General features: G+C 33.0%; 1 protein-coding gene across 2 annotated transcripts in view; it reads right to left on the bottom strand.

Annotated features, from left to right (window-relative positions):
• Positions 1 to 14,235, bottom strand: part of KIAA0825 — a 240,925-nt gene that overhangs the window by 135,131 nt on the left and 91,559 nt on the right. For both annotated transcript variants that reach the window (XM_079331351.1, XM_079331352.1), the window contains 2 exons: positions 12,735 to 12,845; positions 7,299 to 7,438 (listed from right to left, as the gene is read on the bottom strand). In XM_079331351.1, coding sequence (XP_079187477.1) covers positions 7,299 to 7,438; positions 12,735 to 12,845 — 251 coding nt within the window. The remainder of the gene's footprint in view (positions 1 to 7,298; positions 7,439 to 12,734; positions 12,846 to 14,235) is intronic.

The following is a 14,235-nucleotide window of genomic DNA, read 5'->3' as shown; positions in this document are numbered from 1 at the left end:
AAATCATGACCAGTGATTTCATAACCAAAAAGTTGTGTCGTATTTTTTTTCCCAAGGTAGCAGCCAGAGCAGCAATAAGACAGTTTTTTAATTTGCTTCCTTTCTCCTATGACCTGAGTGAGCTGACACATATTGTTTTCAATGCCAGATTCTTCTAAGTGAAGAATCAAATTGATTCTGCTTATTCACTCAAACCAGAGATATGTATGACAAAGAAATAACCATCAAAGCAAAAAAACCAGTTCAAATGGTGAGATGAAAATCTGAAATGAACTCTAATTCTATTACTGTAAGTACTTATTTTTTAAATTAATTTAACCAAATTCTAGGGAGAGGTTTGCTAACATTTCAAGTACTATGTAAACTGTCTTTGCAGTACATGTTTAACAGTGCTTATGACTTGAAATTAAGCCTAAATTTGTTTTATGACCATATCACATGGAAAGTTTGAGCCACAACTTATTAATAACTTTTCTAATCAATTAGTGCTACCAAAAGATTTAGATAAAGAGAAAGGAGCATAAAAGAATTTTGTAGAAAGGGCTATACATACATCTTGTTATAACTACTGTATAATGCAACTCCTATGCTTCATGAATCCACTACTAAATCATTCTAAATGGCTAAATGTAACAAGATATTTAATTATTCATCAGCTATTTTTTTACTTTACCCTGAAGTAAATATTGTCTTTGTTGTAAGAACAACCTGAAAGCTCAAGTTAAAATAATTTTTCTGATTGATAAGTAGGCATGGACCATAGAAACACAGAATCCTATGGGTTAGAAGGGACCTTAAAGGATAATGTCATTTGAAAAGTTTAGCAAGCAGATCGGTATAGCTGGTTAAATATTATGAATTAGGAGACTACCAAAAGATACGTGCATTTCTCTTGCTTTAGATTTTTTCTTTTACATTTATTAGCTTGCCTGTCATAACATTAAATAATCATCTCAGTTTGAACTCCAATGCAGCCTTCTTGTTAATTATTACATAGAACAGAATTAACATAAATAGGTATTATACTTACTGTCCTGTGATGCTTCCCTCTATACATTTCTCTTTTTTGCACTGACTGCATTTGTATAGCAAGAGCTAATTTGTGAAGGCAACCTAAAGCTCCCATAGGTAGCTCAAAGAAGATATTTCTTTATTATTTTAGCAGGACTTAGCATTCATAATATGTTAAGCTGTTAGTTATTTCCATATAACATGATGTTCTATGTGCACAAAAGATACCAAAAGGTATTAGAATACTGTTGTTTTAATAAATATCTCTATAAGAAAATTATGTATCTACTGAATAACAGCTATGCCATAACCACTCACAATAAATCATTCTTTATATGACAAAATAATGCGCTAAACCTCTTGGGATACTACCAAGTATTTTAAAAACATAACTTTAGAAAGGCAGACTTACAAGTGCAATTTACCCATATTTCTTTCTTACTGATAGAAATACCACCCAGTAATTTGCTAACATTATAATTCTTTTGGCTGTATCTATGTCTGACTAGTCTAGCCATAAAATGAATCTTGCCGAGTTAAAAAAATCCTCTGTTACTGACTCTAGACTTCACTCTCCCCAGTTATTCCATACACAACTGCCAAAACACAGTTATTCTGTCTTTTTTTGCCCAAAAGAGTTAGACAAAACTCAAATTCATACATGCTGTTGAATTTAGAAAGAGGTATTTTAGATGGAACAAATTATTTCTGATACTGGTCTTTATTTACAAAGAGCATGAAACTTCTGCTTTCTCTATTGAATTAAAAGGTTTTTTTAAATTGCAGAAACTGATGAGGACATAAAGAATGAAAAAAAGATATGTTTATTTCTTTATAGAATCAAATCCTTCACCAGGCACTCTGCAGTACACTACATCCTCAGTGTTTCTTCTGCCACTGACTTTTTTCCTGTTCCTTTACTGTATCTGACAGTGTAGATAATTTTACTTCTCTTTCAGAGTTGCTCCTCCCAAATGACAACCAAAATCTATTGCAACTTTGAGCATGGCTTCATTTTGACAGAAAGTGTATTATTTTAGTTGTAATTCTGAGGATAAATTTTACATCATAGATTAATGGAAGAGTCACAGCATACTCTCAGCTAGAAGGGACTCACACAGGTCATCAAGTCCAACTCTTAAGTATTGGCCCACATGGAGATTGAACCCACAACTTTGTTGGTAACAGCACCATGTTCTAACCAACTTAGCTAATCTCAGGGTCATAGTACTATCCTGAGTAAAACCCAGATCTCATACCCACCCATTTCAATTTAATACATTCCAAACAATAATAAGCCCTGTATTAGCTGCTACCTGTGAATCAAATAAATCCTGAATTTATGACAGCTAAAATGCTTAACATGGCAAAAAAGCTTTAACAACACTTATATAATCTGTCCAAAGATTATTAACATATCAGTAAACTACTTCTGTAGCTATGTATTTATGTCATTGTATGTATTTATGTATTTATGTATTATATGTCGTCAGTGCTACACCATTTTAATTTCATTCAAGTCCATTTAGAATTTTTTCTCCCCAAACAATTTGTTTTCAACTATCTGAAAAGAAGCTTCCATTAATGAATTTCTGAGTTAGTGACTTCTGTAGAATCTGCCTTATCTATGCCCAACAGAAAAAACCCATTACTGTCAGAATACCTCCAGTATTGATTTTATGGGCCACTATGCAGAAAGTTCCCACAGCCAAAATTTGAAAAGGTATATTGAATGTAACCCTATGGACACATTAGCTCTCCTGTGTTCCTCTATGTATTGTGATAGATACCAAACAGCTTACATTCTTAAAACTCATTCCATCTATAGCTCTACTGTAACAAGAAATTCCTACCAGAAATTACTAAGTCTTTGAAAAGCTATTCAGATGACCATGTATAACAGAAACTAAGTCCATCACACATGTATCAGACACTCTGTCAAAAGAAGGTAAATGATTCACAGCAGGGGCACTATATTTCAATTAGAAAAATCTCTTCAGGTTTTCAGAAACTCCATGAAATTCTGTTTATTATCTTCTCTAGTTTATCACTGGAAAACCACCAAATGGAACATGATATCTGCATTAAGGACCCTTTTTCACTTCCAGTATATCACTTCAGTACATCCTTCATTAGTTATGCAGGTACAGAATCCAATAAGCTTACCAGTCAGATGGACCTTTTGAAAAGGTACCACTTTTGAAGCAACTATTTAACCATTAGGCTACCATGACACAGACTGCTGTCATGAAGAGGTGAAGAAAACTTCCAGAGGTACCCACAAGCCTTATACAGGATGATCCACAAATACCTGGAGGAGAGATCTATCTCTGCACAAATATATACATTACTATAAGAGATTTACTTCTGTTCTCCTAATGAGGGCAGAGTTACAGATTAACATCCAAGTTTTGTGACCAAAACCTGCAAAACTATTTTTCCCTAAAATGGTGTGTGGTTGAGCCATGGGACTGGAACAGTTACTACTATTTTCACTTGTGTGATATATCATGACATAAGATTGTTAAAGGAGTCATCAGAAGAAAGTACAACCAAGTACAAGAAAGTACAAAAAGAAGAATGACTCTCAAGAACTTGAAATAAAAGTGTCAAATTTTGCAAATTTTAACAATGCCAGAGTTTTGATGGAGTTGGTAATTTATGTAAGGCATGTACTTTTTCTTCTGTAATAACTCACTACTGCCACTAACAGTTCAGTCTCCTGAGGTAAACTGGTGAAGTTACCACTTTTCACTGCTCTTTTAGGGTAATTCACAAAAAAAACAGTGCTATTTACTCTTATGTGTCTAACATATAATTAATTACGTTTGATTAAAAAATAATTAGTACTTAAAATTTACCTTAAAACGACAATTATATTATCGTGGCAGTTAGAGAACTGTGTCAAAGAGGGCAAGGAATTGCAGTGGGGAAAAAATATCTTCCAGCTCTACAAATACATGTCCATGCTCTCTTTCCAGAAAATGGTTAATAAAAGAACAGTCTCAAGAAAACTCTTTATATCTACTAGTGTCTAGAAAGTTGTCTAATGGTGCACCACACAATTATATTTTATTGGTGGAAATTTTTCCTTCCCCAACCTAGTTATGTGTGCAAGGTAATTGATCTCTTTTTGAAGCAAATCACATTTATTTGGGCCCAATTTCAGATTTGCATCCTTAGACTTTGTACAGAACATTTGTAAATGCTACCATCAATTCTTATTTCAAAATTTTAGTGGGGCCCAGAATATCATGTAGGTTGAGATGCACAGACTAAACAATATTGTCTTCTAGTAGTCTTTCAAATATGTATTGTGCAAGCCAAAAACATCAGGTGAAACTGCCAATGGTCTGGTCCTGCTGTGAATGCAGCTATCTTAACAGTTTACCTTCACATGCCAATATTCACTTTAAAGTTGTGTGTAGAAAGGCAAAGTCAGTTTCTGTAACAACTGGAGTCCCAAGTTTTTATGGAAATGAGTACGATTCTTTTTAAGACTATAAAGCAACATGTTGCAATTTCTATTATTTCTCACCAACTTGACACTACTATCTTTTCTTAAACACATATATGAGACCCAAGGACTGAATGAAGGTCTGGAATGTGCCTTGCAGACAATTTCTCAGTGACAGTTTCTTACTGACCACTGTCTTATCTGCTATTCATAACAGCCAGGTGTCTATTGGCTGATGGGGTCCCCTCTGGTATTAATCCTGCATTGGGCCAGTGCAATCCAATAAAGCAATTGGTATTTGCTTTGTTGTGCAAAGAAAAACTCCTGATTCCTAGAAATAAAGATTATCAGACTAGAAGTCACAGACTGTTCCACTGGCATGCTATGTATTTAGAGCAAATCTAGCAGAAATACTCAGAATTCACTTCCATCTTTCACATTTACATGTCAGCTTCTGCTGGATTCAGCTACTTATTTTATACAGGCACCACTTCCTTCCTTCCTCTATTATTTGTTGCTTGTCAAAATAATCCATTTCTATTTCATATCCAGGAATGATAAGGTAATATTGGTTAAAAGAAAATGCGCCAAGTAAATTGCAAAATAGTTTATTTTGTCAGAGAATTAACACAGTGCCAGCTACCTTCACTACTTCTGTCTGCAAAGCCACAGCAGAGACTTTCGACCCTTTACTCATCCAATAACATATCTTGAAGAAAGGTGCTGGATGTTGGAACTATAGAAGAAACCTCTATGATTACATGGCACTGCATTTCAACATACCTAAGTTATTTAGACTCATAGGTTGTTATAGAGGTCAAATATGCAAATCAAAATTTTCAACCAGTTTTTCAAAGTTGCATATATGCAGTAGCCATGCTCAGTGAAGACAAATAAATGGCTCAGTTTTGGGTAACCTGATTTATTACCTTTAGTAAGGTAATTTATTACCCTTAATTAAGTTTTTCACCTTTTAATTAATTAATTCATTACCTTTTTGATGCAATAACTTAATATTTCCATATTTTAATTTTTATTATTTTATATATTTCATATACCATATTGCACAAAAAAATGACAAAAGCATGCATTTTATCATCTTCCTGTCCAGATAGTATATAATTATATATATGTGGAATTTCAACAGCTTCAACAAATATGATATCCTTTTTATATTTAGCCACATGAATCATGCATACATAGCTTCTCTACAAATACCCTTTCTACTGAAAAAATTTTGGCAATCCCAACAATACTCCCTGCTATGATGGAGAATATACATTCCTCATGAACTGCCCCATGGTACAACCATGAGAAAATGATACTACAATGAAATTTAATGTGTTTGAATGATGTCTACTTTGAGTATCCCAAAGTGTTAAAACAATCCAGAAAAATTCATCAATACCTAAGATTTTTTTTTTTTTTTCTTCTGGCCTGTTTTACTAAGGAAAAGGAAAGACTGAATGTAAAAAATGTGAGAAGACTTTTCCTTTTTAAAAAATTTGGGAGGGAGTTTTGTTATCACAAGGGCAAATTGCTCAAAAATTACAATAAACTTAGCTGTATAGGAGAAGGAATAAAGAATACAAATTTTTTGTCATTAGACAATTAACCACATTGAAATTAATTTAGATGATATAGATCATCATAGATACCAACTTTATCTAAACTGAAAGTTTATTAATTTCAATACTGAATTTACATGAATGAACCCTGTGCAAATAACACATTTTGTAAATCAAAGTAACACGGATTTCCCTAAAGCTTAAGAGGTTGGTTAGGCAGTGGACTAAAAATTCTGTCACTTATTACCTGCAATAACTTAAACAGATAGTAAAACTCAATATTGGATAATACTAGGGTAAGAATATGAACCTGATCAAACATTTGTCAGATGTGTGACAGCAGTGGAAGATGCTGCACTCCTGACAAATATTAGACCATTTAAAAATGACAGAAACAAATCATGATAGATAGATAGACAGATAGATAGATAGACAGACAGACAAGACAGATAGATATAAATATAAATATAAATATAAATATAAATATAAATATAAATATAAATATAAATATAAATAAATATAAATATAAATATAAATATAAATATATAACATATAACATATTATGTGCACCTAATAGTTTTTTGATAAATAGGAAGAAATCATTTGCCAAAAAATAAAGAAACCAAGACTCTCATATTTCTGCAAAATTAAGTCAAACATGTGATTATACCACTAGCTATTCAAAAATATGATCATTTAATCTGCAAACTACTAATGGAAAGATGTGATAAAGTTTGTTGCTTCAAACACAAAAATAATTTTAAAAAATAAAAATTGATATATAAACATTTATCTATTTATAAGAAGCATATATATATATGTAATTCAAGAATGCCTACAACGACAAGCATATAATAACTTCATCAAAACATCTAAGAAGCTTTCCACAGTTCAAATGCAATTTTGAAAGTGGTCTTTTAGACTACTGTTAAAACATGCAAAAACCTGTGTACAGTAGTTGTTGTATCACAGCTCCATTAAACTCAAATTCATTTTGACTCTTCTGCATTTATAATAGCAGCCTAGTTTATCAATTAGCAGTTCACTTGGAAATCATTAATAAACTGGTTGAGTGTAAAGTTTCACTAAAAAAAGTGATGATTTTTCTGTATTTTACCCATTCAAGAAGTGTCCTACTGGTAAGTAAATGGGTACCTAACCCTCAAAATAGTTGACAGCCTTCCTCCAGCATTTAAACAGTTAAAAAACAATTTGTGTTTCTCACTGATATTCTTATATGAATTGACAATATCAATACTTACTTGAGCTTCTCAGCAAAATTTTCACTAAGAGACAATCCTGGTGCAGCAATGTTTCCAAGAGCAAATTCAAATTACAATATGGCTGGGATAAGAGCAGCTTCAGCAGACCTTGGGCTGCCATTTCTCTGGCTGATGGAGTCCTTTCAATATGTAAGATAAAGACGGAAAGAATAATATAGTTAATTTATCTATGAAATTAATATCCTTAAATTGCAGGTGTAACACTAATTACCTTAAGGCAGATCAGAGAAAGAATTACACTTAATTTCAGCTAGTTAAAAGCAAATTGACATTTGTTAGTCTGCCACAGTTACATCTGATACAAACACCTGTGTTTCTGTCTTTCATGGAACTGTATTTATTTTGTTCTACCAAGCAAAAAGGAGAGTTTTCTTCCTGCAGTTAAATAAACATAAGGGTATTATTTTTTAGTGTATTATTGCAGTAATTGTTGAGTGAGAGACCTGAAGTGTCTGTCTTTGATAAAGCATACAAAGCTCTTAAGTAAAAGGCAGTGAAAATGCTCAAGGGGGTTGCAAAATTCCACTTTAAGTTGAGCAATTCTTATGCGTCCTGACAAACCCACAAGAAATATTAAAAAAAAATAAATATATATATATATATATATATATAAATATAAAACTGGTTGCATTACTGCTTTGCAAGCAGGAAGAAGTGAGAAAGTGTAGTACAAATTCATTAGCTTTTTAAAAGATTGCTTTGTATTTTCTGCTTGCAGTTTATTTTCTGTTTGTAATATCCATGTTCTGCAAAAATTGAGGTTTCCAATATTAATCTAGGGTTTATTCTGAACACAGCCAGTGACCCAACTACAATCACTGAATTCACATTACAGTTAAAAAACAAACAGCCAAACAAATCTGTCCTGCCAAATGTTTACCACCTATTGTAGTTAGTATTTTCTTCTTGAAACATTGTAAAAACAAGTTTTCAAAATTGGGTTGTGGATTTTTTTTCTTTGATGTGTAATTTTTTATTAATTTGAAGGATGTTTTAAAATTAAATTTCAACTGATGATTAGTCACTGCATTTACTTTTCTGGCTACAAGTTTATGTAATAGTCAGTAACACTGAAACTTTATGCACCTCATACATAAACTTTTCTGCACATGAATTTTATATGCATGATTTTAAGGACTTCATATGGACTGATGCACTGACTGGGGAGATATATTATCTGCCTTCAGCATCAGTTAAAACCTTCTTCAAAAGGAGGTTTTCAGTCTGACATTTTCTTGTCAGATTAGAGAAGTATTTACATGCCTGTGCTCAAACACTTTATGTGCCATTTACACATAACTTTTGGGCTACAATGGGCTCATGAGGTTGCTCTAACAGAAGGGTATCTCCATGAAGTTGCATGCTTGTACAACCTCTGATTTAGCCAAGTGTGCCACCTCCCAACTACGCTTGAATGCACACATGAAAAATAGATGACTGCACAAGTATTTCCCTGTTGAGTCAAAGCTGCTACTTAGACAATGTACTCAATACAAACAGAAAAGGGAAGGGAAGGGAAGGGAAGGGAAGGGAAGGGAAGGGAAGGGAAGGGAAGGGAAGGGAAGGGAAGGGAAGGGAAGGGAAGGGAAGGAAGGGAAGGGAAGGGAAGGGAAGGGAAGGGAAGGGAAGGGAAGGGAAGGAAGGGAAGGGAAGGGAAGGGAAGGGAAGGGAAGGGAAGGGAAGGGAAGGGAAGGGAAGGGAAGGGAAGGGAAGGGAAGGGAAGGGAAGGGAAGGGAAGGGAAGGGAAGGGAAGGGAAGGGAAGGGAAGGGAAGGGAAGGGAAGGGAAGGGAAGGGAAGGGAAGGGAAGGGAAGGGAAGAAAAAAGGAAAGAAAAGAAAAAAGGAAAGAAAAGAAAAAAGGAAAGAAAAGAAAAAAGGAAAGAAAAGAAAAAATGTCAGCTGATAGATTTCTCTAGTTTAGTCCCTCACATGTCTATGTTTCCATTACCAGAAAAAAGCAGTGTGCCATGTATCTTTCAGGGCCTTGAAGTCACCTGAGGAAATCAGGGCACCATCTTCTAGCAGGGCCCTTACATGTCACTACTACGACAAAAATCCACTGTAACAGTAATCTTAGTAAAGGAAGATTTTAGACACCACAGCCTTTGCACATTTAACACTAAAGCAAATATCTCTAACTTCATAAGCAATTTCTGTGTTAGAAAACCTTATGTACTTTTTTTATATACTTTTGTGACTTTTATCAGGTACTTTTATATATTTTGCTGACAGTGTAGTACTGACTCTACAATTATTTTTGCATATTGGCACATACTGGATTCTAATAATATTTACCAAAATGTATACACATATATATTTAAATCTTGATAGAACTTGCAGTCAACGTAATTTTTCCATATTTAAAATACATACTGCATACATTAGGCCTTTGCATTCTTGAAATAATTATCCTAATTTTTGTGCGTTCAAGATTAGTTCTTTATACATAATTTAATGCATGTATAATCTGTATATAATCTAATCAGTAGTCAGTAATTAAAACTAAAATTAAAACAGTTACTATATTCATACTAGAATTAATGCTATGGCTGTCAGCAAACCCAGCTCTTGACTAATTCAGTTAAAATATTTGAGCCAGTTTAATTTTTTTCTCTTCCTTTTATGTCCTGTTATCCTATCTAATAAAATCACTTACTGCCTTCAAACTAAAAGATAAGTGACAAGCTGGGTCAATTATATTTATGAAGAATATTATTTTAAATTCCTATAGAAATAAATTACATTTTTAGAGTAACTGAATTGGAAAAAAAAAAAACTGTCTGTCATTGACCAGATGGGAAGTTATCATGTTGTAATATACACCAGCTCTTGGCTCTTTAAGCATCTTGCAAATTGAAATGTACAATGGTGTGACTCACTTGGAGGAAAAATAAAATATAGCAGACATTCCCTACAGCCATGAAGCTAGCACCAATAAATGCACTGAGAAGTTTTATAACGTGCATATGGAGAGACATATGTTCTCTCATCCTCATAGCTCAGTACTAGTGAAAATAAGACTAGCCTCATAAAAAGTGACAAAAGGTGAAGTACATATAAATATCACACATATAAATGTCCTGTTTTGCAAAGCAGAAGAAAAAAACCCCGACTTTGATTTGCAAATTTTATGATTATAAACCCCAAATGAGGCAAAGAATGAATCACAATTACCACTGAAGGAACTGTCATATAAATTATCAGTAATTACTTAGTTCCATAACCACCAATATTATTTTGGTTTGTATTCAGGATAGTAAGAAAGAAAACCTCATGTGCTAAGTTCAAGATGTTGTAAGGCAAGTAGATGGGCTAATTCATGCTAAGAATCTTGATACTGATGTTGGAATCAAATTGATAAAATTAAACAGACTGTAGCCATTTTAAGGAATGATAAATAATGTAGGCAATCAGGTTGCATAGTAAAAAAAATAATTTCAGGAACTAGCCAGACTTTATTTTGAGATAGCAAGCTTAGGAAGACTGAATACTTTATAGGAATATGTATGACAAATTAAGAGTAGTCAGTTAAAAATTAGGTGGCCACAGTTGAGAGGTCTCTAAGGACCTGTGCTTCCAATTTCATTACAGACACTGAACATATATTTTCATTAGATATAAAATGTAAGATCAGAAACTAACTCATGAATAATTAGGATACTCTGAAATACAGTTTTCTGCAATATTCACAGATAATGTTACTTCATAATGTTCTAAATGCAGTATTTGGAGGGGAGAAAAGTTTCATTCCCACAGAGTATAAAACCAATAAAAAAACTAGAGCACATCAGAATTACTCATCAGGTACAGAGTCCTTCACTTTTTTTTTTTTTCTGAGCAGCTGAAAGGTGTGCTGTTAAAAGGGAACATTAAATAGGAAAAAAAACTTTCCTATTTGGTGATCAAGAAGTTGTTTATTTTAGTACCTTTCTTCCACAGAAAATAAGTGCCTACTACATAGCTCTAGAATAGTTTTCTGCTATTTATTCAAATTTATCTTAATTACACCTCAGAAAACATAATTACATCAGACTGAAATGCATTTATTTTACATACTGTTACAAAGCATAGGGTACTCGTGAAATCATCTTCCAAAGCTCATACTTCACAATATAATTTAGATTTTGAAATCTGGCCTTGCCTGAGGGCATCGAAAAACTTATTGTGTTTTGTACAATGAAAACTTAATGGAGCATAAATTTTCCAGAAATGGATTACTAGATTCCCTTCTTATGCAGTCATTCCATCTACTGGATCCCTCCTTCTCTTCTCCTTTCGCTCCAACCATGTGTAACTTAAAAAGTCACTGACAAAAGTTCCTTGCTAAAGGAAGCTTGATAAACACACATGATCTTTCATGCTTTATAAGAACTTCAATTACTATTTCAAGCAGGACTCATTCTGAATTCACCAGTTATTCAACTCCCTTTTGCATGTAGTTAGTGAACCACAAGATTTTGATGCAGTCACAACACATATTCTCTCTGGTTCCATAGATATCAGAGCCACCAGGGAAAGAGAGAACAGGATGGGTGATATGTAGTTAGGAGTGGAAGCTATGGAGAGAAATCAGTGTGTTTTGTGTAGTATGGGGCAAAATTATTGTGAAGATACTTTCATATACAAAGGTATTGTGTGTACAAGGAAAGAGGTAATAAATTCAAATGGGTCATCCATAGGTCACCACTCATTTGATAACTTACTCCTCCAAAATATAAAAATTATTTCTCAGAAAAAACCTGCAACATCTCACAACTTTTCATTAAAACCTCTCAGGAAATAACCTTGAAAATGAGGAGAGGGAGCAGAAGGGGTTAGGAGAGGATCTACACTGGTGTGGGAGTGCCTCAGTTTCAAAATTAGAAAGCAAACAACAGCACAGCTGGTAGCATCTATCTTCTATGTCACTTGTCATTATATGCAGTGACACAGAAAAGTTAAGCTCTTCTAATAATTGGATAATCTCCAAAAAATTCAACTACGTTCAAGCAGCATATTGTTCAATGAGTTATTTATGTACCAAATAATTTTTTCAAACAGCAATCCTCAACAGAAAGGTATACATTCTTTATCTCCCCTTTAATTATAAGTCCTTTAGAACAGCAACTGTACTAAACTTCTGTGTTGTCAAGTATATTGTCATATACTCTTTATTTAGAGACAGAAAGCATTACAGATAATTCAAATATCAAATATAATTAATAGACTAGCAAAATACAGTGCTTTCAGTGCAACTTTTCTTCAGACTCTCAAAGATTAGAGAAGTTCGGAATGAATAAAAAAATGCTGCTATGACTTCTAAAAATCAGAATATTAATTAGACATTTATTCAGATATACTCTTGAAAATGTAACAATATTTGACTAATACTGACTATCTGGTGATCCTTTTACAACAATCAACCTTTGATACTCACTTCAGAAGGAAAAAACAGGATGATGGTATGCAAAATAACCAGTGTAATGGATGATAAAAGACTTCAGAAAAATCTCGAGGAAGATGTTCATCAGAATTATCCAGAAATGTCCTGAAAGAAACCAAATACTTCTGAATTACATGGGAGACTAAAATTCCCTTGGATCACTACTACTAAGTATATCTTATAATAAATACTCTTAATACCTGTAGGCAAACACATAATTGCAATACTATCTATGTACTGTAAAAATATATCATTTATTCACTTTCACTCTTTGAAGCTTGGTATCTAATAACTGTTAATCAAGGGTTTTTTCATATTTTTATTCATATAGCGCATTTTAAAACTATGTTTGGAAATGCATTCAATAAGCCAATTTCTTTTCAGCCATTCATTTCTACAGGTCTTTTCTTCCTGCATAACAAAAATGCACAGTATTTTCAACACATTTATAATAATGATGTGTAAAGTATCTTTTAAAATGATGCTAACTGGCATTTAAGCAATATAGAGACTTTGAACCTTGAAGCTTCGGACTTTCACTTGAGAGAAATGGAATACTGGTTGTTTTCAAATACAAAGGACTAGAGAAGAACTAGACTGTGACTAGATATTATTGTATTATAGATATGTGTAAGAACAGGATTCTATAATTTAATATTTGCCTTTAATTATTGTTTAGTAATAAATTATTAGTATTTGTATAATCTTCCAGCATTCTACTATAATTTAATAATGTGTGATAGTAATAGATGCCTCTTGGCCTCTTCCCTTTTTATTCTCATTCACACTGTATACAATACCAACAGAGAGGAATTCCAGCCTGTTACATCCATCCTCCATTAAATATAAACAATTATCACTTCATAAGCACCTTACTTTTCATCTTACTTGATTGTGTATTTTTTATCTTTCATCTAAAGTAATTCAGAACTATAGCTACATGCCTATTAGGCCTAGATAAAAGAAGAGAGAGAATTATACTTTTTCAACAAAGAAGGGCAGGTGTATAGTTTCTTAACTTCACTGAAAGGTAGGCTGATCTATTTGGAAAACACTCTCAACTAATATAAAAATAATAGAAAGAATTTGCTGCAGATATCTAAATGATCTTAAGTAATCAGAGCAGAAGGAGCAGCACAGTGAATTTGTGCTCTTTGTGAATTAATGAAAACTTGAAGATTAAAATAAAGCTGAGATTCTAAATAGCCAAAAGAAGAACACACACTCAAAAAGGATTATTTTAAGGACAGTAATTTCAATATTATGATATAAAAAAGAAATCCTATTGTCCCTCCTCCACTGAAATATTTTTTCTGAATATAGTAAAGTATAGAGGAAACATCATACACAAAAGTGTGATAAATTCATTTTGGTTTTAGCAATCTAACTAAAAAAAAGGACAACATTTTGTCTATTGATTGTGTAGGAACTGTTTGAGAGAATTCTGGACTAATGCAGCTTGCTAAGTATAACTTCTTAGCTGTATCCTTAAGAG

Source organism: Erithacus rubecula (assembly GCF_903797595.1).
Source record: "Erithacus rubecula genome assembly, contig: SUPER_Z_unloc_3, whole genome shotgun sequence".
NCBI lineage: Eukaryota > Metazoa > Chordata > Aves > Passeriformes > Muscicapidae > Erithacus > Erithacus rubecula.
The sequence above is the reverse complement of the archived record's forward strand: the minus strand, read 5'-3'. Positions and strand labels throughout refer to the sequence as shown.